The sequence below is a fragment of the Tetrao urogallus genome (genome assembly GCF_951394365.1).
Source record: "Tetrao urogallus genome assembly, chromosome: 16".
Taxonomy (NCBI): Eukaryota; Metazoa; Chordata; class Aves; order Galliformes; family Phasianidae; genus Tetrao; species Tetrao urogallus.
The window spans coordinates 1,626,550-1,651,784 of NC_136829.1; the positions used below are offsets into that span (position 1 = coordinate 1,626,550).

A 25,235-nucleotide genomic window follows, 5' to 3' on the forward strand; every position below is an offset into this window, starting at 1 on the left:
ATGTCGGACAGGCTGCCCTACAAAGTGGGTGAGTGCGCGCGGCCCGCCCGGCCCGGCCCCGCGGGGCTCCCGCCGCTCTTCGGCGAGCGGTGCGGACGCGGGGCGGTGAAGCCGGGCCGCTGCGGCGGGGTCCGCGGTGAGGCCGGGCCGCTGCGGGAGGCGGCCGCGTAGGGGTGGCCGGGGCTGCGGGCGCGCGGCGGGGATCCGCTGGATGCGTCCGGCCGGGAGGATCGGCTGAGGATCGGGACCGGGATGCGAGTGTGGAGTCACCTCCGAGCGGCGGGAGGGGCTGCGCGAGTGCCGCGGGGAGCGTCGGAGCCGGGGCTGCAGCCGGCCGGAGGTGCGATGGGGAAAGCTCGGAGCGATCGCCTCTAAAGAGCCGTAGGGTTTTGGAGGATTAATAAACATAATAAGAAAATAGTGCATTCGTTTAAAAAATAAAAATAAAAAATTGTCAGGGATGTGAACCTAAAATACTAGGGGTTATTTTAAAGCACGCACTGGGAAGTCTGCGCGGCTTTTAAGAAGGGTGAGATTGAAGAGCATCCCCGCCCCCACTTCCCCCTTGTCAGCGGTGCTCCGGTGTCTGTCCGCCTCCTCGGCCTCTTCAGCCCCTGCTTGCTGTGACGCCCAGGCACGTGGGCTTAATGGGCATCGCTTGGAAACAAAGTGCAGTTAGCCTGTCTGCGTGAAACCGGGAGCTCTGACTTGGTGCATTCACTAGCTAGCTGAAAGCAAGCTATCTGACTGTGCTGTTAGTGAAATGATAATGTCCTGAGGCCTCTGGAAGAGCTCACCGGGTGCTGGGGCATTGGCACTGGCTGGTGCTGCGGAGCAGCGTGCCTGGATGCTGGCTGTCCGCCTGCTGTAGGTGCAGCTGGGGTCAGACCTGCTGCAGGTGCAGTGTTCTCTTCCTCGCTCTATATGCTGTTGGAAATCTCCTGTTCAGCTTTTGGTGAACATTCTTAATGAAAGATCCTTCTTGGAGAAATAAAGCAGACTGTGAGTAATGGTGCTTTAGAAGGTGTCTGTGGAGACACAGTGGGAGCCTTGCAGCTGAGTCCTCATTGGGGTCAGGGCTGGGCTCAGTGCCTGGAGACCTTGCAGGGAGTGTGCCGTGTGTGTTCCACTTGCAGAAGCTGTGACTGTACAGGCACTCCCCCCAGGCATGCTACTCTTTCTACTATGGAAGGAAACCTCTGGAACTCTCAGAGCCTTGGGCAGCGTTTGCAGAAATGGATTGGAACTTGGAACTTAATAAATTGGCTGCAGGGCTCCTGAGCAATAGATTAATGTGCCTGTACAGGAGCTTTGTTGTTTTGGGGCTGTTTGGTCTGAGCTTGCTTAAAAGCCTGTGCGCCATAGTGCAAAAGCAGGGGGGTGAGAGGGATGGGGCCCATTTTTCCCCTGCTCTGCCTCCCAGCTGTTGCTTGGTGTTCAGTTCAGCTGTTGCAGCTGATGCCTATCCACAAGTGTGAGAAGGGCTACCAAGGTCTCAGCTATTTAAACTCTGACACCTGTCCTCCTTCTCTTGCAGCTGACATCAGCCTTGCTGACTGGGGTCGCAAGGCTATTGAGATTGCAGAGAATGAGATGCCAGGGCTGATGAAGATGCGGGAGATGTATGGTGCCTCGAAGCCCCTGAAAGGTGCGCGGATCGCCGGCTGCCTCCATATGACTGTGCAGACAGCAGTTCTCATAGAGACCCTTATAAAGCTGGGAGCTGAGGTAAAGTGACTCTGGGTTTTTCCTTCAGCATGCTCTTAGGTAATGCTCTGCCTGGGGCACTGCTTCAGTTTATATAACTATCACTGGGGATCCTGGCAAATTTGTCTGCATTTTTAGAAGAGTCTGTGTTCCGGATGGATTATTTCTTCTTCCCTTAAGCAAAAACTTCATCAGCTGTAACGCACACCCCCTAGGATGTGGTATGTGTCCTTTCTCTGGACAAGCTGCAGCTTCAGAAGTGCCAGTTCTAGACTGGGTTGCTGGCTTCAGCAGCTCCGTTGACTGCATGCAGCTCCCTGAGCAGTGATGCTAGGAGCTGCTCCCATGCATTGTGTTGTGCTTGCTTGGGCATGCAGTGTTGTTGCTGTTAATGCTGAGGCTCTAGTGACTGCCTGCAGCATGGATTAGCTTGAACTGCACTGTGCCTTCAAATTCAGCGAAAAGTTATGAGACTTCTGAGAGCTGCTGGCCCTACAGCTGTGCAGAAAACGTTGCAGAAGCAGTGTGGCTCAATGATGGCAGGTGGGGATTCCACTGATTTCAAGCGCACTGTGTGATTCTGGACCAGTTACCACAGTCCATCTTAAAGACTCAGACACCTGTAAGCCCTTTACTGCATTGTGCCGTGTGCCTGACTTGCAGAATGGAGTCCAAACATCATGGCTGAGTGATCACTGCACAGGACATCTCAGCACAATCCAAATAGCTTGTGTACTGAGCGGGGAGCTCAGTGGTGTATTATGTTAAGCATGATTTGTGATCTGAAATTCCTTTGTCCTGAAGTTTAGCTGTATGTGCCCTGGCTGTCCAGAGATAGTCCTGTATGGGATCTGTTCCTGAGAGTATGTGCCTGGGAAGGATTACAAGTATTGAGCACTGTCATGCTTACCCGGAGGCAGTGGAAAAAGGGGAAGCTCTCTCCAACAGATAAAGCATTTCTTAAAAAAGTGAAAGTTGGGGGAATAGATCTAGTCAGGATGCAGGGGCAGCGTGTGCTGTTGTGTATGGAGATTGTCCTGGTCAGAGCTGTTGTGCTAGTGCAGTGCTGGAGGAGAACTTTGATGTGGATTTAGCCCTGGCTTTGTTCCTACTATTATGTATGTAACTTTGTCCCTTCTCAGGATTTAAAAGCAAGCAGTTCTTGCTGAGTTTTATGAAGTTCTTTGCTGTTGCTGTTGGTTGCTGTATCCTAGCATAGCTGGCTTAGGCAGCAGTTGTGTGCTTTCTTAAATGTAGCTAAACTCCTTCAGTCTGAAAACAGCCCAAATTCAGTGTCATATGGGACATATTTAAGTCATTCAGGGAGGTCCCTGCAGTGATTTGGTTCCTCTAAGGATAAGCTAGGGTTGTGCCTTGAAGATGTGTGCTGCATGCTTGGTGCTTGTTATGTTGGTGCTTGATTGTGAGCTCCTTTCTTGTTCTTATGCCTGCATGTTCAGATTGCTTTGAGTTTGGATTCAACCCTGATTCATCTGTTCTACCACAGTCTGGGTGCTTGGAAGGAAGGAAAGTAACTGCAATGAAACTGTATCCTCTGTATACTCTCCTGTCTCTTTGGGGGTGTGGACTGGGGGGTTGGAACCAGGTGATCTTTGAGATCCCTTCCAACCCAAGCTATACTATAATAGTGAGGACATAGCTCACTAGAAATCGTGGGATTCCTTCTGCCGTGTTTCCATGATAACAAATAGGTCATACTTTCTCAATTGCACCGTGGTTTCTAACAAAGCACTTCAGCTTGGCTATTGGCCTCATTGCCTTCTTGGAGAAGCCCTTCCTAATACCTCCAGGACAAGTTTGAGGTTTTCCCCTACCACTTCCCAAGGTGACAACATTCCCAAGCTCTTCTCTGTGACCTAGTACAACTCCTTCCCCCATCATATCTAGTTTAAAACCCTGCTAACCAGCCCAGCCAGCTTGCTCCCTAGAATATTTGGTCAGCTCCTTAAGGTCTGTTGCAAATCAGCATGCAGATACCCACCTGCTGGTCAGCTCTGTAAGGAACAGAGTGAGAGCTCCAGTGCTTGGTTCCTGGTCACAGAGCAGACCTGGGAGCCACTACTGTGAAGCTGCAGTGGGTATGCAGGTCCCTATTAATGCAGCTCAGTGGTGTGCTGTTGCTTTTCTAGGTGCCCGAGCCTAGTTATGAAATCTGTGGGAAGTGCTTAGCTCAGCTGGAAAAGCTTCCATGACTGGAGAACAGAGTGGGAGCTGTTTGAGCATAATCTCATGAGAATGCCTGTTGATAGCATGCAGCATTTCAGATGTGTTTCTGACATTCTTGAATGCCACTTGGTACTGCTGCATTCCCATTTATCAGTAAAGATGCTGATAGTCAGGGTTGTGACTCTTGCTTTGATGACTTACCTTTAGTATAAGCTAGTAAAATAGCATGGTGTGGCTAGCACGTGTTATTTGTACAAAGACTTATCTGAGGGCACTAGGTTACAGACTTGCAGTAGCAGGCTGATCTGAGCTGGGCAACTGTAGCAGCTTCTCTGCTCTGCTGGATTTCATTATACGTGCTGCTGCAAGCCACAGAGGCCTATTGTTGCTGAAGGACATTTTTGATCTAGGATTTGGAGATAATTGAATAGGCATATGGGGGGGAAACTAAACTGATCACTGTTTGCTGTTCTGCTGTTCATTTTCGGCCCTTACAGGGGTTGCTTAGAAACCTGCTGGATCAGCTTTCCTGAGCTGTACTGCCTTAACAGGTTAGAATCAGAAGTAGTCAGCACACAGGGCTGTGTGAAGGAAGGAGGCTGGGCCGTACAGCCCATCTGTGTGCTTGTGTGGGTAGGGTGGCAAGGAAAAGAAGAAACTGCAACTGTGTGACATGCTCTGCTTTCTCTTTGACCCTCATCCTCATATGGCTTACTTTACTTTACTCATTATGTGGCTGTTCTGAAAATCTGAACTTCAATGATGCAGGCTTTCTGAACCTATCACACTGTGCTTTTACTGAAGATCTGTAGCTGGACGAACTCTTTGGGTGTCTGGCACAAGCTCTCATAAATAAAGAGGTGGCTGAATACGTGGCACAGCTGAAGCTCTGCTATCCTTTGAGGTGCCGTTATTCTCTCTGTTCTAGTCAAATACTTAGTTTCCCTATTAACTTTTACAGAACTATTTAGAAAGGCAGGAATTTGCACTAATACACTTCTCTGCTCTTGTTCCCTTTTGTGTCTAAATAGAGTTCCTAATATCTCAGAACTTTGTTCAGCAAATAAAACTTGAGTTGTTTTCCAGGTACAATGGTCAAGCTGCAACATTTTCTCCACTCAGGACCATGCTGCAGCCGCTATTGCGAAAGCTGGCATCCCTGGTAAGTTTTCTGTGTTCTAATTGGGCTTTGAATTGGGATATAGAGCCTATTCTAGCTAAATCAAACTGTACAAATCAAGCTTTTCTGAATAAATTTCAGGATAGAAGTAGCCTCTGAAAGCCAGTGTTTGTTACAAAACAGGATGTTTGGTCCAAACTGCATTGCATCAGACAGTTTAGCATGCCTGGCAATGGCTGATCTGGTGTTAGACTACAGAAGGGCTGGGTTGTATGTTACCAACCTTAAGCCTGTTTACTAAGATGATTAAATGGGCTGGGTAATTAGAGATTGGTGTGTAGGTGTGTATGGAAGGTGTTTGGTGCTTTCCAGCAAGCTTGCTGCTAATAGTGTTTGGGGAAGGGAGCCCTGCTGTTAGCAGAGGCAAAATCTGTTTTCTGACAGCCTGGTTCTTTCCTTCGGAGGTGTCTTTAGCTACTGATATAATTAGCTGTTGCAACAAGTCTTTCCCCAACTGTGGTCCATTTTAAAGTGACAGAAGAAAAATTCCTTCCCTAGCTCTTGTGGTATTACTGTATGTGGGCATCACCTTCTGCCTGCCCCTAGCGTGCAATGTGAAAGAACCAGCAGCAACTGCCTGGATCTAGATGTTAGAGTATTGCATCCCTCACTGCTTTTAACACTCAAAACTCAACTGAAGAGCAGTCTGTGGGTGGAGCATCCATCTGACCTTTTGGCTTCTACCCTTGTTGTCTTTGCTTGGTGGAACTTGCACTTTTTGTTAATATTACACTTCATACAGAGAATATAAAGACACGGGAGGAATGCTGATCCTTTGTAGACAATGAGGGACACTGATACACACTTCTGCAGAAGGGGCAGCTGCAGGGATGGCTTCAGAGCTGAAGTTTTCAGTATAAACAGCAGAAACGTGGCAATTTATCAGGTGTCCAGTGTTAGGGTATGTAAGTTGTGTGCTCAGTATGTTTGAGTAGCTGAGTATCGACAGGGCTTGAGCATAGCATGAAGCAGCTACAAATGCCTGGAAAGACAAAGGCACTGATAGATGTGTTAGTTGCTGAAGCGTGCTGTTGGCAGTAGATGTGCTGATCTTGAGTTATGCCCTTATAAGAGCAGAGGGTGCACAGCAGCATGAATTTTAGCACTGTGCTGGAAACCAGAATATAAAGCTGCTGGAGAGTTTCTCGTCTGGGGCTTTGTTCGTGCCAAAAGCTGGTGCATTTTTCCTGCTGTACTGGAAATGCTGTAGTTGTGTTTTCATTTGTTTGTATCAATATGTCCTGCGGCTATTTGTAATTCCTGGTACCGTGGTGAATTAAGGGAGTAAGTGGGGCATTGTGGATGTGAGTCTGCTTTAGTTTGCTTTGATTTTTCTTTCTTAATGTGGAATAGTGAGGAGGGCAATGAAGTCTCAGTTTTAATCAAATTCATGGCCTGGAACAGAAGGCAAAATGTTTTAACTTCTGCTCATTTTGAGATCTTGATCTTCTTTCCAGTGAAAATGTCTCTTCTGGCTTGCAGGCACAAATAATCATCTACCTGTCAGCTCTGCTGCCGAGTGCTGCCAATGAAATCTTCATTTTGCTGCTTTGCTATTTGCTCAGTAAGAAACTGTTTGTTTGTTCCTATTTAGTATTTGCCTGGAAAGGAGAAACGGACGAGGAATATTTGTGGTGCATTGAGCAGACCCTGTACTTCAAGGACGGGCAGCCCCTCAACATGATTTTGGATGACGGTGGAGATCTTACCAACCTAGTTCATACCAAATATCCACAGCTCTTGAAAGGTAACTTGCAGTTTTTATCAGGTACAGTTCTACCTGGGAGGCCTGTTTGGCACTTTTTCAGAGGGAATTTCCTGCTTTGGTAAAAGGGGTGCGGGAAGGTTGGAAAGGCATGTGCAAGCAGGCAATGGGATGTGTCTGCAAAAACTGCTGACAGTGCAAGAGCAGCATCTCTTTTCTGCAGGAGCTGTTGTTTCTATCCTTCCTTTGTAGTACTTATACTACACTGACTGTTCTTCTGGCCTTCATTCACATTATCTGTTACCTGAATGACAAGTAGGGCTGCTGTCTGGCCAAGGCATTTCTGGAAATGGCTGGGTTTTAGAATTGCTTAATGTCTGCTCAATGTCTGTCAGCACACAGGGCTGTGTGAAGGAAGGAGGCTGGGCCGTACAGCCCATCTGTGTGCTTGTGTGGGTAGGGTGGCAAGGAAAAGAAGAAACTGCAACTGTGTGACATGCTCTGCTTTCTCTTTGACCCTCATCCTCATGTCATTAGATCTCCAGCAGTGAACTGCAATGCAGTGGAAATTGGTGTCTTCTTACCAGAGGTCTCTTTCTTCTGGGCTGCCTCTGTGTGAAGTTCATGACCAATGAAGCCACAGTTAATTGTGTCTCCTTGGAATTGTGACAGGTCCCAAAATGCATTTTTTCATCCTTGAGTACTGTTTAACGGGGTTGTTCCCCTGTCAAGCACATGCAGTTAACACCTCAATTTGTGTCTATTTGTGTTTGTTCTTGAGGGTGCTTGTGCTGAACTTTTCACACCTGCAGACTTGTTATCTGCTCTTCAAAGTCCTCTCGCTTGTCTTGCACTCCTGTTGTGCAAGCAATTAGTATGATATGTTTCAGCAGGACAGTGTCTGTCTCCTGTATTGGCATCCGTCTCTGGTCTGCCATCCCATTTCACAGGAGTGGCCCTTCACCTGGGTTTTTAAAGGACCTAGATGGAACGTCATACCTGTCAACATTTCCCTTGCCAAAATGTGTGCTATCTGCACTGACTGGAGTTGAGAAGCCTTCTTGCAGCATTCCACCACCTGTGGAAGGTGACAGAACTCGCTATGGTTTATCAGCCAGTCTCATGCTTCTTAGAAGAAGAAAAGCTTCCAGAATGGGACTCTATGAGGAGAGCTTTGATTGCATTTAAGATCTGCACTTAGCTGTTTGTTGCAAAGGCTGATTCAAAGAGAATGTGCAGCATCCTTTTTTTTGTGCCTTGAGGATGACAGTGGCCAATAAATTTTAAAGGCAGGTGGTGATATTTGAAAGTCACTGAAAATGAATGAATGTCACAGTCCAACAGTCCCTTTGTGGGTAAAGACAGGACAACAGCAGTGTTAGAGCATGCACAGCATTTAGAAGGGCTGAATTGTGAGTGCAGGAGATATGGCAGCATACCGTTGTTCTCCCCCAGAAATGTGGGGAAAGCTGAGAAGTGAGCAGAACATTAGTGCATGGAGCTGAGCTGTGCATGGCTATGAACAGCAGTGTGTGCTATTTGCTATTTGAAGGTTGGGCAAGTTTCCTGACCTGATTTCACAGGGAGCTGTTTTCCATGCTGCATTCCCATCTAATCTATATGGAAGTTGGTTCAGTCCTAGTGTGCAATGAATAATTGTAAGTAGGGTTCTATAGTTCATTCAAGTCTACTTGAAATAGGAGCTGCATTAAACTGCTGCAAGTTTCCCCTCATCCCTAAGCACCACTGCTGTTAGAGGGCAGAATGGCCTTTGTACTACTGCCATGTCTTGCTAGGCTAAATGTCCTTAAAACCAACGTAAATGAAAGAAGGGAAGGGAAAGACTTCAGAACCAAACAAAGTCACATGAACTCATGCAAAGATAATTTCTGGCATCTCTGCTGAAGCCTGCTGTTCAGAGAGGGCTGGGAAGGCTGTATTGTTGGTGATCTGTTGGGGCAGACTTGCTCATTGATCAGGTAGGTGAAGCAGGTTCAGCAAGAATTCTTCATGTTGCTTCAGCTTTTTTTCCACGCTTTAGGCCTTTCTCTGTTCTCGACTCACTTATTGCTCAGAGAATTGCACTGGAAAAACGCTTTGGGAAAGGTGCTGTATTTCACCACGTACCAGATCATGTTCTTTAGCTTGTCCTGCCCCCTACCAGCGAGCTCTCAGCGTGCCAGACCTCAACTTAACCGTCTCAGCAGGTGACCGAGCGAGCAGCGTGGCACTCGAGTGCAGTTCGTACTGGCAGCTCGCTGCAGGCGGTGCAGCCGCGTCGCGGGACGCGTCTTCCCGCCGATTCGCCGCGCGGCAGCCGGAGGTGGCGGCGATGTCCGTGGTGCGCCGCAGGGGGGCGCCATAGCTCCGCAGCGGCCGCGCTGCCCGGGCCGGGCCGTGTGCCCCAGGTGCGCCGCCCTTCCTGAGGCGCGCTTCAATCCCCAGAGCCAAAAGCCCGTATAAGTGATGGTGGGTTCACAGCTCGTGCTGTGCCCTTCCCTCGGCTGCTGGTCAGGGTGCTGTGCCGGGAGCCCGGCTGCTGCTCTGTGCTGTGGGACAGATCCATGTCGTATGGATCTCTACGCAGAGATGTTGCTCTTGGTGGTGGTTTCAGCTTGGGTGAGCAGATTTGCTCTATTTTCCCCCGGTGCTTCATACAGTGACAGATTAGCTGACTTGTAGCATGCCTCCAGATGGAAGAACAGACTTAGTCACTTTTAACCTGTGCAGGATATGCAGCTCTACTGCGTAGGTGATTTTCAGGTTTATTGATTGTCACAAATTGCCTCCGCTTTTTTTGTGCAGGTAAGCTTTGAGCAACACCCTGAATGCTTACGGTATAGCAATTAGACAATTTGCATGCAGTGAGATTGTTGAGGTGGTAGGGGAAATAAATATCCGGAATTCATACTGTATTTGGTAAGAAGGGTAAGCAGGGACACGTTTACAAATTTGGCTTTTGGGTGTTATTTGAAGTGAAGAATATTTATACTTTGTGACAGTTACTGTCATATCAAGGTCTGGTTCCCTTATCCGATGTTTGTATTTTTAAGCAGTCCTTTGTTACTGGCTTCCACCTCTGGGACTGTTTTCAAACAAGGACCTATTTGAAATGAGACTTTGTGAATGTGCTCATAATACCCTTGAAACAGAATTTTCATGCAGTTAATGTCTAGATTTGGAGCATGTGGAGCATGTTTAATGGGAGCTGCAGCTGATTATTGACAGCAGGATTGAGAAGAACAAACCAAATTCGAATTTTTCTTAGTTGTTTCAAATGCTTTAGACTTGAGTGTGGTCATCTCTCGTCTCCTTTCCTGTGTAGAACAGACTTTAGAAAGTGTGAACATCCTACTCTTTTTGCAGTTGGCTCAGTTGGTGAGAAAATAGATTAGAGCTGTCTTTCCTGACTGTCTGGTCTAGAATTGGTCCCTTCTATATTTCCAAAGATTTCTTTGTCCGGCTGCTTTGATAGCTGTGTGGGGGAAAACTTGCTTGAAGCTTCAGAGTGCCATTTGAGGATCCAAATGAGGGTTCTCACTTTGTCCCTGCTTCCTGCAAAGATTTTTATAACTTAAACCTCTGGAAGACGCTATTGCACGTTGGACGTGTTGGTTTGCAGTGACATTAAATCCAACCAAACATAAATCATTTTGCTCTGCCCATAGGAATTAGAGGTATTTCAGAAGAAACAACCACTGGAGTTCACAACCTGTACAAGATGAAAGCCAATGGGACTCTGAAGGTGCCAGCCATCAATGTTAACGACTCTGTCACCAAGGTACTGCTGTTAAAGCACTTATGCTATGCTTTGCTAACAGGTTTGGTGCTAGGATGCTGTTATTCCCCTGCAAGTATTCTTTCCCTTGCTGAGCTACTCTAGATGTGGAACTGAACGGTTTTTCAGCATATCCCTGAAGTGAGTCCATGATGTCTCTGGTGTGATGTGTCATAAATATCCCATTTTTAGAATGTTCAAGGCTTAATTGTCTGCAAGGATGTGTGTTATATTATTAAAATGCTAAAGAAGTGAAGACATCTCTGGAATTATAGCTGTGTTAGCAGACAGGTAGTTCCTCTGTCAAGAAACAGATCATCACTGTGTGACTTAAAGCCACAGGCAGATAACGGCTGGAAAAGAAAGTGAATGAATTGCACGAGCTTTTGGCAGGGCAAAGTATTTCTGCAAGCAACAGTTGCTAAGGATAGAGCAGAAAGCATTTATATCCCTTGTTTAGTTGTATTTCTGCTTCCCATGACAAGTCCTGATGAACTGAGGAAAGAATGGTATTGAGAGAGTGTTGATGATTTTGAATGCAGATGAATTATAGAGGGGTTTTCAGGTGTGCATGAAGCTTATGTATCCAGGTGTTTTGAAAACTAGTCAGTAAGTATATTTTTGAGTTCCTGTATTCAGTTCTAAACAGTTTTCATAGTAAAGCCTTGTGATAATAATTCCTGCCTGTAGTGTGCCTGTGAAAAGTAGCACTTTAAGGCACAACTGTTTCAGTACTTCTTGGCTTACTCTGAGACTAACCTCAGTCTCCTATGTTTTTCTGTCAGGAATGGCATTTCTCAATGGTTTGGTCTGCTTTCTTTGCAGCTTGTTGTTTGAAGACTATCTTGTTTCTGTTCACAAAGATGTCTGACATCTTTATTCCATAGCTAATGGGCTGGAAACCAGTTGATTTGGACGTCCTCTACATCCTTTTCACCCATGTCTTTGCCTCTTGCATAATAACTACTAATACTGTTCAGTACGTTTAGAAATTCAGATGTTTCTAAAAAAAGCCTCTGAAATGAGCTTTTGAATTGAGCTAACTTTATTCTAGTGCCAAACAAGTGCTTATTTTCAAGTACTGTTGAGGATTTGTGCAATGAAAGATTTGTATGAACTGCAGTTACAGACCTCCAGGAAGACATGCAACTGAATGACAGGTTTTTGCTCCTTCAGTTTGATATTTTGACTCTATGCCAAGTTCCTATGGTATTGGATGGAGCAAGAGACTGCCTTTATTTTCATTTATTTCATTTATGAAATGTTTCTCACCAGGGACATGCTGAAGCCTGTATGTAGCATAACTATGTAGATTGAAAAAGGATAAATGGAAAACATCAAGCCAAATTATCATCTTCTCATCCTACAGTGTAGTTAATGCTTAGCTGACTGTCTGCCTCCTGATTATGTATGCACGCACAAATCCATTTTGCTTCTCTAAGGAGTTTTTGCTTGAGTGAATTTTCTTCTGTTTCTCCTTCAGAGCAAATTTGATAACCTTTATGGCTGCCGAGAGTCCCTCATTGATGGTATCAAGCGTGCTACAGATGTCATGATTGCTGGGAAAGTAGCAGTGGTGGCAGGTTATGGTGATGTGGGCAAAGGCTGTGCTCAGGCCCTGCGGAACTTTGGAGCAAGAGTAATCATCACTGAAATTGATCCCATCAATGCACTGCAGGCAGCTATGGAAGGTGAGAACAGAAGGTATAGAAATGACTGTGTCTGATGGGAGTCTTTCTGTGTTGATGGAGAGCAATAAATGACAGTTGAGAAAGTTTCAGTGGGTTTCAGCCTCTGTGTTGTAGAAGTGACACTCCTCTTGTTTAACTGAGCACACAATGAACTCTTTCCTTACAACTTCTATTGTTGTAGGCCTTGAAGATATGTTTGGAGGCACAGATAAAAAGACTCTAGTGGAAAAGCACTATTTCATAATGCTTTAAGTCTGGTTGTGAGGGGTTAATTATCTTCAAGTTGGGCAACTCTACGAGGTTAAGACTCACTAAAATATTTCCACAGTAAAACAGCAGACCTTGTCTTCATTAGATGCTTTTGTAGATTACTGCCACTCTGCCTTTCCAGTGTGAAGCTGTGCTTGCAGCACATTCTCAAAGCTGTACTCCAACTCTTCTGTGGCTGCTTCATTTAGCTCTGGTTCTACCAGTTTATCCCATTTCTTTTCATACATTATTAGAATCTGCAGGTATTGTGGATACATTTTCTTTGGCAAGCAAACTCTGAATCCAATCTAAGAGCTGTGGCAGACATTACACCCTTGTTTGCAGGATGTTGGTTGCATGAGATTCTCGCACTGGAAGTAGGTGAGGGATACAGATATTTTGTGCTGCCTTGGTATTTGGTGTAAGGAGAGTGCATCCGCTAACATGCATTCTCCATAGATTAAGCATTGGCACTGCCTTCTATTACTCATAATTTTTTCTTTATGCTTTACTCAGTTTTGCAGTCCATTTTTGAACAACATCTGGTGATTGGGGAGGGAGATAATTTTTTTTTCTCTCATTTTCAGGTTATGAAGTTACTACAATGGAGGAGGCTTGCAAGGAAGGCAATATCTTTGTTACAACCACTGGCTGCACTGACATTGTTCAGGGCAGGTATGATTTAGTCATTTGCTTCAGTGACAACACACTGCTACAGTTTGATTTTTATATAGTCATAACTTGTCAGCAACATGGTGAGGGATAGCATTAATTTAATGAGAAACTGAAGCTTCAGTTTTTGAACTCTGTTGATTGTTGCCACGTTGCAATTATTCCTGTCCTGCAGTGCTTAATGCTGGAGAAACAAGAAGCGTAGATGGACAGAGAGACTTCAAGAAAATGGGAGGGCGGGCCTGAATTCTGTAATTAATTGTTAATTCTGTTATTCTGAATTCTATTGATAAACGTGAACAGAAAGGGAGGTGGGTAAAGATTGAAAGTGATTCCATCTGTGAATACACACAACAATCTTGAAACTAACCTGTTCTCAATAAACAGCCCTGCAGGTTTTTTACTGTCACTTCTCAGATCTCAGTTTATAGTCCCTCTGCTCTACACAAACTCATTCCTGTTTTTGCCATTAGGATGGCATATGTTGTAGTATGAGGTCAGATTAAGAGGGAGGAGATGAAGCCATTAGTATCCAGGAATGTGGAACTGCTGGGAACATTAAAGTAAGGGAGAAAGAGATCATTTCTGTGTAGGAAGGAACAGAATAACTGCCGATATTTCAGTAGTGACCAACTAGAAAAGTTAATTCAACTTTCTATACTGGGACAACAATTTATCTTCAATAGCCTCTTCCATTCTTGGGAAGAGTCCTTTTCTAGCAGCTTGAAACTTTTCCCAGCAGGTTTTACATGTGTAGATGATTACTACACCCATACATCATGTCTGTGAAAATCAACTGCAGATCTTCATTTCTCCTTGAGCAGAGCTATGGACCAAAGCACCTCCTGGATTTGGAAAAGGAATGTTTCTTCTGTGCACTGACTTTTGATTTTTTTTTAAATTTTTTTTTGTCTCTTCCCTCAGGCACTTCGAGCAGATGAAGGATGATGCCATAGTTTGTAATATTGGTCATTTTGATGTGGAAGTTGATGCAAAGTGGCTGAATCAAAATGCAGTAGAGGTGGTGAATGTTAAACCTCAGGTGAGACAGCCCGTGTAGAAGGCATCCTGATAGAGCAGAGTGATTGCAAGTCAATGTCTGCTGCCAGAATGGAAAGTGTTTCTTTTCAGATGCTTCTACTCTTTACATTCTAGCTTTTATATTGTTAGTTGGTTTTTTTGGGAGCCAGGTTTGTTCTGGGCTAACCTTAATGCAAATTCTGCTCTGCTGTTGCCCTGTTAGTCTGTAACAAGCTGCATGTAATATTCTTGCCCTGATATTAAAACAACTGGTTCCAACAAGTGCCCAGGACTTACAGCACGGTCTCTGAGAAGAGATGCCTAGTATGGATACATCTGTGTACTCTTTCCTTCTGGGCAAACAGGAACCTATTCCTTAGTGATGGTCTCATAGTTGATTGCATCAAATTCATTCCTTACGGGAGGTCGACCTTGATGTTTGGCAAAGTATGAAAATGTGCTTTTTGGTAGCCACCATCTGAAAGTAATGCCATAATTCAGTTTAAAAAAAACAAGCTGAATGATGAATACAGAACAGACCATTAGAGATCATATAAAACTTCTTAGGAACAGAGCCTGTGGATTCTCTAATGGTTGATCTCAGTTTCCTCCAGGGAAGTTACTTGCTCATGTAGCTGCGCTGTACCAGAACAGTCTTAGGTCTAATGCAGAGTGCTTGTATAGAATGAATCGCAAGGAAATGTCTTCTGGGGTTCTGCCAAGGCTTGAAAAACTCACACCTTTGTTTTCAAAGCATTTTTTGTTCTGAAATTAAAGCCTGGGGGAAGCCTATGTGGAGCTTTGCCAAATTCAGGCTTCTCTTCCAGACTCGGTGGCTTCATTTTAGAAACCTGTGGAGACCAGAAGTCTGTGTGTGGGCAGAGAAGGAAGGATGTTTTATCCTTGCTCAGCTTGCACACCCACCATGTATTTACTTCAAACTATGGCAGTAGGCACACGGAAAAGTAGGGATCTAAAAACTCCAACTCTTCAGCTGTATCCTTAAACAGAGAAACAACACGAAATTAAAGCTTGTTTGAAACACAGCCGTTGAGGGAGAACATCACTAGAACTAACCAGTCTCTTTCTAACTTGGTATAGAACTTCTGAGTACCTTTTGAAGAGGTAACTTTTGCTCACAGTGGGATTCTCAGACAGGTTTTTTTACTTTTTCCTTTAGCTATACCTAGGTGTATGTCTTAGTAGATCTGTCTGTCCTTCCAGATTTCGTGACCCTCCTGTGGCTTTTGGCCACCCACATCAAACTCTTGCTAACCCGTTGTGAGAGTCTTTTCAGTGTCATGTTTGTTGCTGTGGCACTAAATGTGGAGTATGAAGTTATACTTTCAAATTCTCACTATGTTTGTGCCTGCTCTTGCCCATGACCTTAATGGAAGGCTGACTTCACTCTAGCTTCTGTCCTAGAAGAGCCTGTAGCTAGCTGCTTGCATTTGGATAGCTCAGGTTTTAAAAGGTTTTAAAATTGGAACTGTTTATAAACGTTGTCAAAGGCTGAAATGGATACTAATGTAGTGACATACAAACTACCTGCCCATGACTATTGAGTGTGGCTCTTAAAATCCATGTGAAAAGTTGAACATCAGTGTTTGAGAAAGCAGCAGTCCCTTTTCTTGTCAGGAGCCAGGTGCCCTGAACAGTGAGATGCAGTGTAGTGCAAGGCATGAAAACTATTAAAAGTGTCCGGTTCAAAACAAATGTTTTATTTTTAAAAGATTGGAGTTAGGGTTAAAGTAGCCCATATGGTCTAATGCTGAAGACTTACCTCCTTCCTGTCCTGAATGTATCTGTTGTGTTCTGTAAACCATTGCTATTGCGAGCAGGAGGTTCAGAGTGACCCAAAATAAAGGACCTGTTAACACAGGATGTCATCCAGGGGGCTGTAGGTGACACAAGAATATGTACAAACTTCAGCTAAATTTTTAAACGTATATTTTAAAACAACAATAAAAAAAAAAAAAACCAACCATCCCTGAATGGTTCACCTCCGTCTCAGCTTGATCTTGAGATAGATGAAGCTGAGAGGATTTATTGGGAAATTTGTCTTTTGTTGTATTCTTCCTTATCTATCTGCTGCTTACTGCTGGAGATATGACTTTGGGTTTAGGAACAAGGAACTATCCTGCAGCTTCAATCCTTCACAACCATCTTGGGAATTCATCTGCACTGGAGCTAGAATTGGTGGATCCTGGTGATGGCAACCAAGACCATGGGAAGGATATTGGATCTGGATAGTCGTTATGGTCCCTTCCAACCTTAGCCTTTCTATGATTCTACAGTTCTGTGACAAAAGTGCTCCTTTAATGAATCTGAACACAACTGAGAAATCTGCTCTGGCCTAAGTGGTGGACTGAGAAATGTCCAAACATGTGCATAGAATCAGAGAATGATAGAATGCCTTAGGTTGCAAAGAACGTTAAAGATCATCAAGCTCACACCCTCCAGCTATGGACTGTCTGCCTCCACCCCCCAGCCTGGACTGCCCAGGGCCCAGCCATGATCTCAGACACCTCCAGGAATGGGGCACCCACAGTTTTTGGCAGCAGTGCTGGGTAAAGAATTTCTCCCTCACATCCAACCTAAATATCCTCTTTTTTAGTTTAAAGCCATTCTTCCTTGTCCTATCTCTATCAGACCATATAAAAAGTCACTCCCCCTCCTGCTTATAAGCTCCCTTCAGGTAATGGAATGCTGCATTGAGGTCTCTCCTGACCCTTCTCCAAGCTAAACAAGCCCAACTACCTCAATCTTTCTTCATAGCAGAGGTGCTTCAGCCCTCTGATTGTATTCATGACCTTCTTCTGGACCCACTCCAACAGCTCTGCATCCTTCTTGTGCTGGGGGTCCCAGGCCTGGATGCACTAAGAGGGACAAAGCCCAGCTTTTCATCCACAGAAAAAAATTTTTCCCCCTCACCCTCCACTAGTAATGCAATTTAGTTTCCTGCATTTGGGGAAATCACAGGGGTCAGCACACCTGGAGTGCATGTAAATGAGCCTTGCCCTGGGAAAGCCACCTTCCTGATCATGGTGTCCTCCCTGCTAGATTAATGTCTTGTTCCTGGTCTAAAAGGGGGGCCTCAAGTAGAGGACAGACCTGTGTTAAAGGTGTGATACCTTGCACTAACCTTTAGAATTTTTTCACTCCAAGTGAGGAATCCCACATTTTTTTTATAATACCAAGTACCAACTTGAATTTTTACTAATACTTGGCAGCTTTTTCTATATTCTGTAGCAAGGAGGGGAATATAAAGCAAAAATAAGAGCAAAAATGTGTGATCAAAGCCTCCTATGAAGACATCTGTCTCTTGATCCTGAGGATTATTACCAGAGCTGAGTGTCTGGTTGCTAGATGTCAGCTAGAGGTAAAGCGTAATTGCGAAACAGTGTCCAATGTTGTAATTTTCAGTATCATATGGTCCCTATTTGCAAGTGATGAGCTGGCAGAAGAAATCTTTAATACTTGGGAAAAGAAAATGTCTTAATGTGCCATTCTGAATCATCTGGTGCTTTCCAACAAGGAGAAAATAGGCTTATCCTGAAAAGCTGGCAGGTTGTTTTGAATATCTGCTTGCAGTTCTGGTACTAGGTTAATGTGTAGCATGAACTCAGCTCTTGAAGGGAAGGAAGGGGCAGGGTGGGAATGATGAGCTTTGACTCTGCAAATAAGTCACTTATGTATATATTGTGCATGGTCTGGAGGGAAGTGCAAAGCAACCAAAAAGGCCGGGGTAAGCTAAGTGCAGATAGGGAGGGAGAAGAGGCATTTGTATAAACATGGAGATGAACTTAACAGTTGGATAGCTGGAACTCGAATTCTCTAGCAGCTTACTGAGCTTGTAAATCACCTGGTTTGTCTGCCCATAGTTTAGGCTTGTTTTCAAGTACTGACTTAGCCCATTTCTGTTCTGCGTTTCTTTCCATACAAATACATGAACTTGCATTATTCCACATTACCCTGTGCACTGAATCGATCGTGTCCGCAGATGGCCAAAGGTATGAGGTTCCATGCACCATCCAGCAGCTGTCCAGGGATTTGTTGGGTCAGTGTATAGATACAGTGCCTTAAACTACCACATTCAAACCTTGAAACTTAGTTGCAGCAGTGTTACAGTTGAGTGAAAATTAATTGTAGCAGTAAACAGTGTTTACTATCAGCCATGTTGTTGTAGGGTTTTTTTCTTTAGCACTCTGATTTGTCTGCTTTCCTCTTTGTTTTGTTTCTCCCTCCCATAGTCTTCTGATGGTGCATGTGGTATTTTTTGGGTGAACTGAGAGCTGTCACTAGTGGTCCACACTGGAGAATTAGCATCCATAAGAAATATACTGCAGCTGCTCAGTGAAAGAAAATTCTTGCTAACCTTACCTTGCTGTACTGCTCTTGGGTAGGAAAAACAAAGAGTTTTATTTGGAGCTTCTGTTTGAGATGGTTACTGTCTACATGCATGCTAAAGACAATAATCTGTATTATACAAACCCCAGAAATAGAGTATTGGGATTGAATCACAGCTGGGGAAGATAAGTAGAGGCCCAGCTCTTGTCTAAAAGTGAACTATGTGTTCAAGTAAAGTGGTCATTGCTAGTTTAAATTATTGCATTTGTACTTCTAAACTGAATAGAGATTTTTTTTGTTTTTGAAGGCAGAATTATTAAAAACAAAACTGAGTTCAGCATGGCTTTTAACCTATAGGTTGAACCTTTAAGAACAAAATTAAGTGGCTTGCATTTTGCTTCATATTCCCTTTTGAGACATAAAGTATAAATACAGCTGCAGGAAAGGAACCCTTTTAAGTCTTGCACAGTGTCTATGCTATTACAGCAAAATTTGTCTAAAACATTGTTCACCTTTAACAAAGTTTACTGTTACCTTTTCAGCCTTTTAAAAGCTTTAGTCTGCTTCCACATGCTTGACATAATAGATGAACAGTAAATACCAGGGAACAATGAACATTCTTAGAACTTATAGTCCAGATTGTCATTTCATTTTAGGCTTTAGTATTTAACATAATTCCTCTCTACAGGGTGAAGGCAAGGGAGAGAAGAGCTGGCAACTGGCAGAAAGCTAGCATAGGCATTGCAGGATTCCAGTCTGGCCCAGAAAGTTGAGGCACACATGAAGTGACATTCTCCTGAACTCTGGGGTTCTTGTGTAACTGAGCACTGTCTCCTTAGCCCTTGTTTGTAAGTCCTTTTGTCCCCAGCACAGCCTGGAAATCAGCTTGAATGGAAGACTGAATCTTTCTCCCTGAAAGCAAAGAGTGTGAACCAGAGTCTGGGACAGCCATTTAATTTACCAGTTCTTTTCAGCTATGCATGTAACCTGACTTGCTTGATAGGTGGATAGATCTCCTTGAGTTTTGACTTTGGGACTTGTCTGGCGCTCACTTAGGCCTGGTGTCATCGTGGGAGATGAGCTGTCAAACCACAAGTGTTTTCAGGTCTCCTAGAAGATGGTGCCAAAGATTTGGTAGATGTCTACAGCAGCCTGTCCCTGGAAGACAAACTGTTCATGCCTTGACTGTAAATCAAGGCATTACTGAGGTGGGAGGATTCACTGGGGAGTAATTTCAGAAGGCTGAGCAAAATCTGGCCCTTACCTGTGTATCAGGTGCAAATGTTCTGGGCTGTTGCACACAGAGGTGCTGCTTCTCCTCTCTCTCCACACCAGCAGTTATAATTAAGCATATATGAATTTCATCTTATTGCAGGCAGCATGTTCCCTGCCACAGTCACCTGAGATGATATGCATGTGAAAGAGCCAGAAGAACAGGATAACTGATTAAATATGAAGCAGATGATGCTAAGATCTATGTAGCTCTATGATGCTAAGATCTACTTCACAGTCCAGAGTAGTTACGAGCCTTACTGAACTCTGGCTGGGAACGGTGAGGAGCATCTTGATTGTAAGGAAAGTTTGCGTCGTAAACCCACTGCTGAATTGCTGATGTGGGAAGGGAGCCCACCGTGTTTTGCATGACTTCTGTGGAGATATTCAAGACCTGTCTGGATGCCGGCCTGTGTGACTTATTGTAGGGTACTGCTATACATGGGGATTGGACTCAGTGACCTCTTGAGGTCCCTTCCAGCCCCTGTGATTCTGAGACTTAAAATGCTGTTTTTGCCCTCACCTTTCTCTGCTCTTTTCCCAGGTGGATCGCTATAAATTGAGGAACGGTCGTCATATTATACTGCTAGCAGAAGGCAGGCTGGTCAATTTGGGCTGTGCCATGGGTCACCCTAGCTTCGTCATGAGCAACTCCTTCACCAACCAGGTGCTGGCACAGATTGAGCTGTGGACAAATAGTGACAAGTACTCTGTTGGAGTCCATTTCCTGCCAAAGAAGGTGAGTTAGAATAGCAGGAAAACACGAACTTGTAGGGCTTTGGTCACACAATCTGAAGTGAGCTTTTTTCTTTCTTTTTTGTGGTTAGGACAGTTTGAAGAAGTAGAACTTGTTTGTGACAGAAATGTCCTGCTGTTTTTTTTTCTTTTTTTTTTTTTTGTTTTTTTTTCTTCCCTCTTGACTTGCAGCTCTTTACTAAGGTGCTGGGAAAGCCTTTGCTGTCTGAGAATAGTCAGGAAGCTCCTTCCTGAAGAGTTGGAGTTGGAGTGAAACCAGAGATTTTCACTGTGGTTGAGAGAATCTGCGTCCCATTTGCGCCTGAGCAAAGCTTATCATAATCTGGTCCTAATAGCTTCAGAAAATATTAATGACATAAATTCCCTTTTGTTTCCCTTTAATCTTATCTATGGATTCTTTGTTCTTGGAGAAATCTGGGTCGTGTCATAACTTGCAAATTCCTTTACAAAACTAACCTGGTTTTAATTTTGCAAAACAAGCATGAGAATTTGAGTTGGTCATTGAAAAGGATGCTGGAGTTAAATCCTACTGCTTTGAAATAGAACCAGGTGTGAGACTAAATGTGAAAATACTTTTCATCTGGTATAGTATAAAGTGTATGTTTGGGCTTATTTGTGAAATGTTTGCTGAAGAACTTAAGTTTCCAGAACTGCCATTGATGATCAAGCAGAGCGTATCTGCAGCTGATCAGCCAGCTCTCTGACACACAGTCATCTTCAGAGAAAAATTTTTGTTGACAATTCCCAGGAAAAAGAGCAAGCCCGATGTTGCTGGCTTCATTCTCTTCCAGAACAACAGTTTTTAGTAATCATACTTGAACTGAAAGTGAGAAATAACACCCGGATCTGTTACTTAGAAATGGAGTTGTGTTAGTGCACTGTATGGCAGTGATGTGTTCAGGTTCACGTACTGTGGCAAAATGATCTTCACCCACTGGGCTCCACAGATAATTTCAGTGAATAAAGCTGTCTTCTTGTCAGAACCAACAGAAGATGGATAGAAGAGCTTTCTTTCCTTACTTTTGGCTAGTACCTCTCCTTGTTCTGCATAGTAGCTTTGAGATCTAAATGCAAATTTAAGAACTGGTGATGAGCTGTTACAAACATGCCTGCTTTTCTGCAATATGTCTTCCTGGAAATCGAAGCAAATTATTGCATCCATGTTCTTGCTGTCAAATCTATCCTTCCTTATGTTCAACATCTTAATTCGAAGTGCGCAGTAGGTAAGAATGTCAGTTTGCCTTTCTCTAAATCTTGAAGTCCATAAGCTGAAGCAACTGTGAAACAGCTTCTTTCTGCTGCAGTTTGAAAACCTGATTTGTGAGATAGTGGTGACTCAGTATCAGCTCCTTTTCAAGTAAATCTAATCTGTCTCAGTTGTGCTGGAAGCACACCTGTCAGATCTCAGTATATCATTACAGTTCAGCCTAATACGTATTTGATTTTTAATGTTTTTCTTCTGACATGATCTACTGAGCTTAAATACTTGTTTCCCATTCTAGACACAGTCCTTTCAGCTGAGTTTTCTTTCTTGGTTTTCTTGAATCTTATGTAGTATCCTATAGCTTTCACGGTTTGCTTCCACATTCTTCAACCACTTAATCTGTTGTTTTTAATGGTTTGGATTGTACATCTTTGCCCTCACTGGTTCTCTGTAAATGTTCGGAGTAACACCAAACTGCCAACAGGTTGAGCTGCACTGAATTATTCAGCACAAGTATAACTTTAATATGCTTGTTATGATGGAGTTACTTCAGAGTAGTTTCTTGTTAGAACACTTCTGCTTAGGATGTGCTGACACATGCACATGCAGAGGATGCATGGTTGGTTGTTTTGTTGATATGGTGATCAAATATACTGCAACAGTTACATACATAGAGGAGATATCACCATTTTTTTTTTCTCTGCTGCTGCAGTTCAGACTTATCTTGCATCTGCGTTTCCTGAGCAGTGATCATTCATATCTTGCAGGAATTGCAAATGATATCATAACTTATCTTTCTGTTATATGCAACTTGTCCCTTCCAGTTCTGTCCTATCTCCTTGAATGTCTTTCACGGCTCTGCCTTGCTGTTTGACATGGCAGCTAGTTTGCCGTGTTGCTGTCTGTTTTCTTAAATATCCTCTAATTTTCAGCTCATTTTTCTGACCCTTGAGTTTGCATGTCTGCCTGACACCCCTGGAATGAAGAAAAGATCAGGAAGTGAGATATAAAGTATTTTATTATTCATGAAGGCCATGACAATAGATAATAGTGTTGTCGATGAATTAGTGGTTCTGGAATGAATATTCTTAACATACATACCTCAGAGAAAGTATACCTGGAAGGGGGAGATGTGTTATTTTATTTGTACATATTAGAACTTCTATAAAACATTATGATAGTCTAGTATGTCCATGTCCAGGTGTTCTCATAGCAGAAACATGACTGGGGCTTTTCCCTTCTACCAAACTGGACATTCTTATTTTTGAATAGTTTGATATCTGTTCTTTACCTGTGGATGGATGTGAATGTGTAAATGGGATTGAAATAGGCTTGAGGATATATTTGTCTGTCTCTTGCTTCTGAGGAAGTCAAATTAAGTTGGGACTTTTCCATCTGGGGATGATTCTGTGCTCAGGGTAGTGGTTCTGCACTTAGGCAGTTGGTGCATGTTGACAGGAAAAGAGTTGTATCAGTCTGTTAAATTCTCCTTGGAGCTGCTACTGGTTTTCAGGTATCATTTCTTACTGTCAGCCATGATTTCTTGAACTGAAGCTTCTACTAATCTTTTTCAATGCTTTGTTTTCTAGCTGGATGAAGCTGTGGCTGCTGCACACCTGGACAAACTGTGTGTGAAGTTGACAAAACTGAGTGAGAAGCAGGCCAAATACCTGGGCTTGTCAAAGGATGGGCCCTTCAAGCCAGACCACTACCGATACTGAGCAGGTGGCAGTACTCGAAGACCAAAGTGCAGGAATGCAACCTTCCAAAGCTCTAGTGTGTGCTGGGTTTCTGAGAACAAGCCCTTTGCCATCATCCTCTCAGTGCTGCAGAACTTGTGCCCTTACCAATGGAGCTTCAGGGCCTTTTTAGTCTTTTTTTTTTTTTTTTTTTTTTTTTTTTAAAGAAAGAGGATCACCCTGGCTCATGGAATTAGGATTGGTACTTAGCTAAATTCACAGCAAAAAGGATCCTGTGCACCTTTAATTGGCCCCTAATGTCCCAGTAAGAGCTGGACAAAAGAGAATACTAGATTAAACATCCGCTCTTGTCAAATATGTGGCCAGCTGTTTGAGCAGGCTAATCAGTGAAGCACAGAACTGTTTCTGCAGAGAGATGCTTTCTGCCATGCTCTGTTGGAATTAGCTGAATTCTGTTTCAAGGCTGGTGGTGCCAGGCTTCTCTCCATGAAGGTGCACTAACTGAAATAACTGGGGGAACTAAGGAGGAGTATTTCTGCAGGTTGCTTGTTCTGCCTCCTGTAGGATCAATGTAATCTCCTATGCCGAGTTGAGAGCTGGCATTCTCTCTGGATTAATCTACTCCAGTGATTTTAATTAGAACCAAGACCCTTCTATGCTGCTTCCATAGCAACAATGGGTGTGAGGCAAAGGTGACTTACTTCAGCAGTCTTCTAGTGTTGGTGAATGTCTGAGAAGCCACTGAGGGGATGATTAGGGTTAGGGGTCTTGACTGGGCCTAGGATAACACCAGCAGCACGCTTTTACCCAAGGTTCTTTTTCAGAGTTGTCATGTCTGCTGTATCTTTTCTGTCACTGACTCAGAGTGCTTTTATTAAAGATGTGACTGTGGCCTGACTTGTGTAGTAAGATGCTTTAGGCTTTGCCATGGATCTGTTTGGTCCTGTGTATTCACTGAGTCAAACCTTTTTGTGTATCCACTTGTGGTTTCTTGGCTGTGGCAGCTAAGTGGTGTACTTGAGATGAGAAATGCTGTTCCTGAAGTTATTTAGTTACAATTGAAGGGCTGTGAGTGTTACAAGATGGGGTGAGGGGAGGAGGGAATGAGGGACGAAAAAAAAACAAGCAAACAAAGGAAACAAACCCTAACACCTCTGCCTATCCAAATTCATCTCCACGTGTTATGAAATGCCTCCATTTCCACTACCTTCTTCAGTCAGTATTATACAGCAGGCTGAATGTAAGAAAATGAAAAATTTGGTAGAATGTATTAAAAGAAATGCCACCAAAAACCAGCAGCTGAAATACTCTGAGATTCATGTTTGATCAACAGGTGTCAGTAAGCAATTAAAACAGGTGGTGTGGAGTATGAGCTCTGGATAAGTCAAAAAAAAGAAATGAGTAACCAAATGTTGCTTGGTGTGCAGCTTGTTTTATTGCTTGCCATTCTGCAAATAATCTGTTGTCAGCCTCTGAAGAGCATCAGTTTTGAGTGTGGGTCTCATGAAGGTAGCCACAACGAATGAATCCATATTCAGTATGAGTTAACTTTTAAATATGCATTTATACAGAGTTCCACCCCAATGTGTGCACCTGCGTCTCAATGTGGATGGGGTCACCCTACATCACACACAGCTCTGTGTGTCAGAATAAAGATGACATATCAAGTCAGTAAAATAATTGCAGTAGGGAAACAAGAGCTGGATATTGTCCTTTTTGTTGCCTTTCAGATTCCTTGTTAGTCTCCTCAAAGCTGGGCAGTGT

The 25,235-nt window shown here is 43.8% G+C and overlaps 1 protein-coding gene across 1 annotated transcript; it reads left to right on the forward strand.

Moving 5' to 3' along the window:
• AHCY (adenosylhomocysteinase) lies at positions 1–23,492 on the forward strand (the record flags this gene model as incomplete). Its single annotated transcript, XM_079543304.1, has 10 exons — positions 1–28; positions 1,538–1,728; positions 4,981–5,056; positions 6,669–6,821; positions 10,448–10,560; positions 12,041–12,248; positions 13,085–13,172; positions 14,094–14,211; positions 20,356–20,550; positions 23,361–23,492. The coding sequence occupies 10 exons, from the start codon at positions 1–3 to the stop codon at positions 23,490–23,492; spliced, it is 1,302 nt and encodes a 433-aa protein (XP_079399430.1).
• Between the last annotated feature and the right edge of the window lie 1,743 nt (positions 23,493–25,235).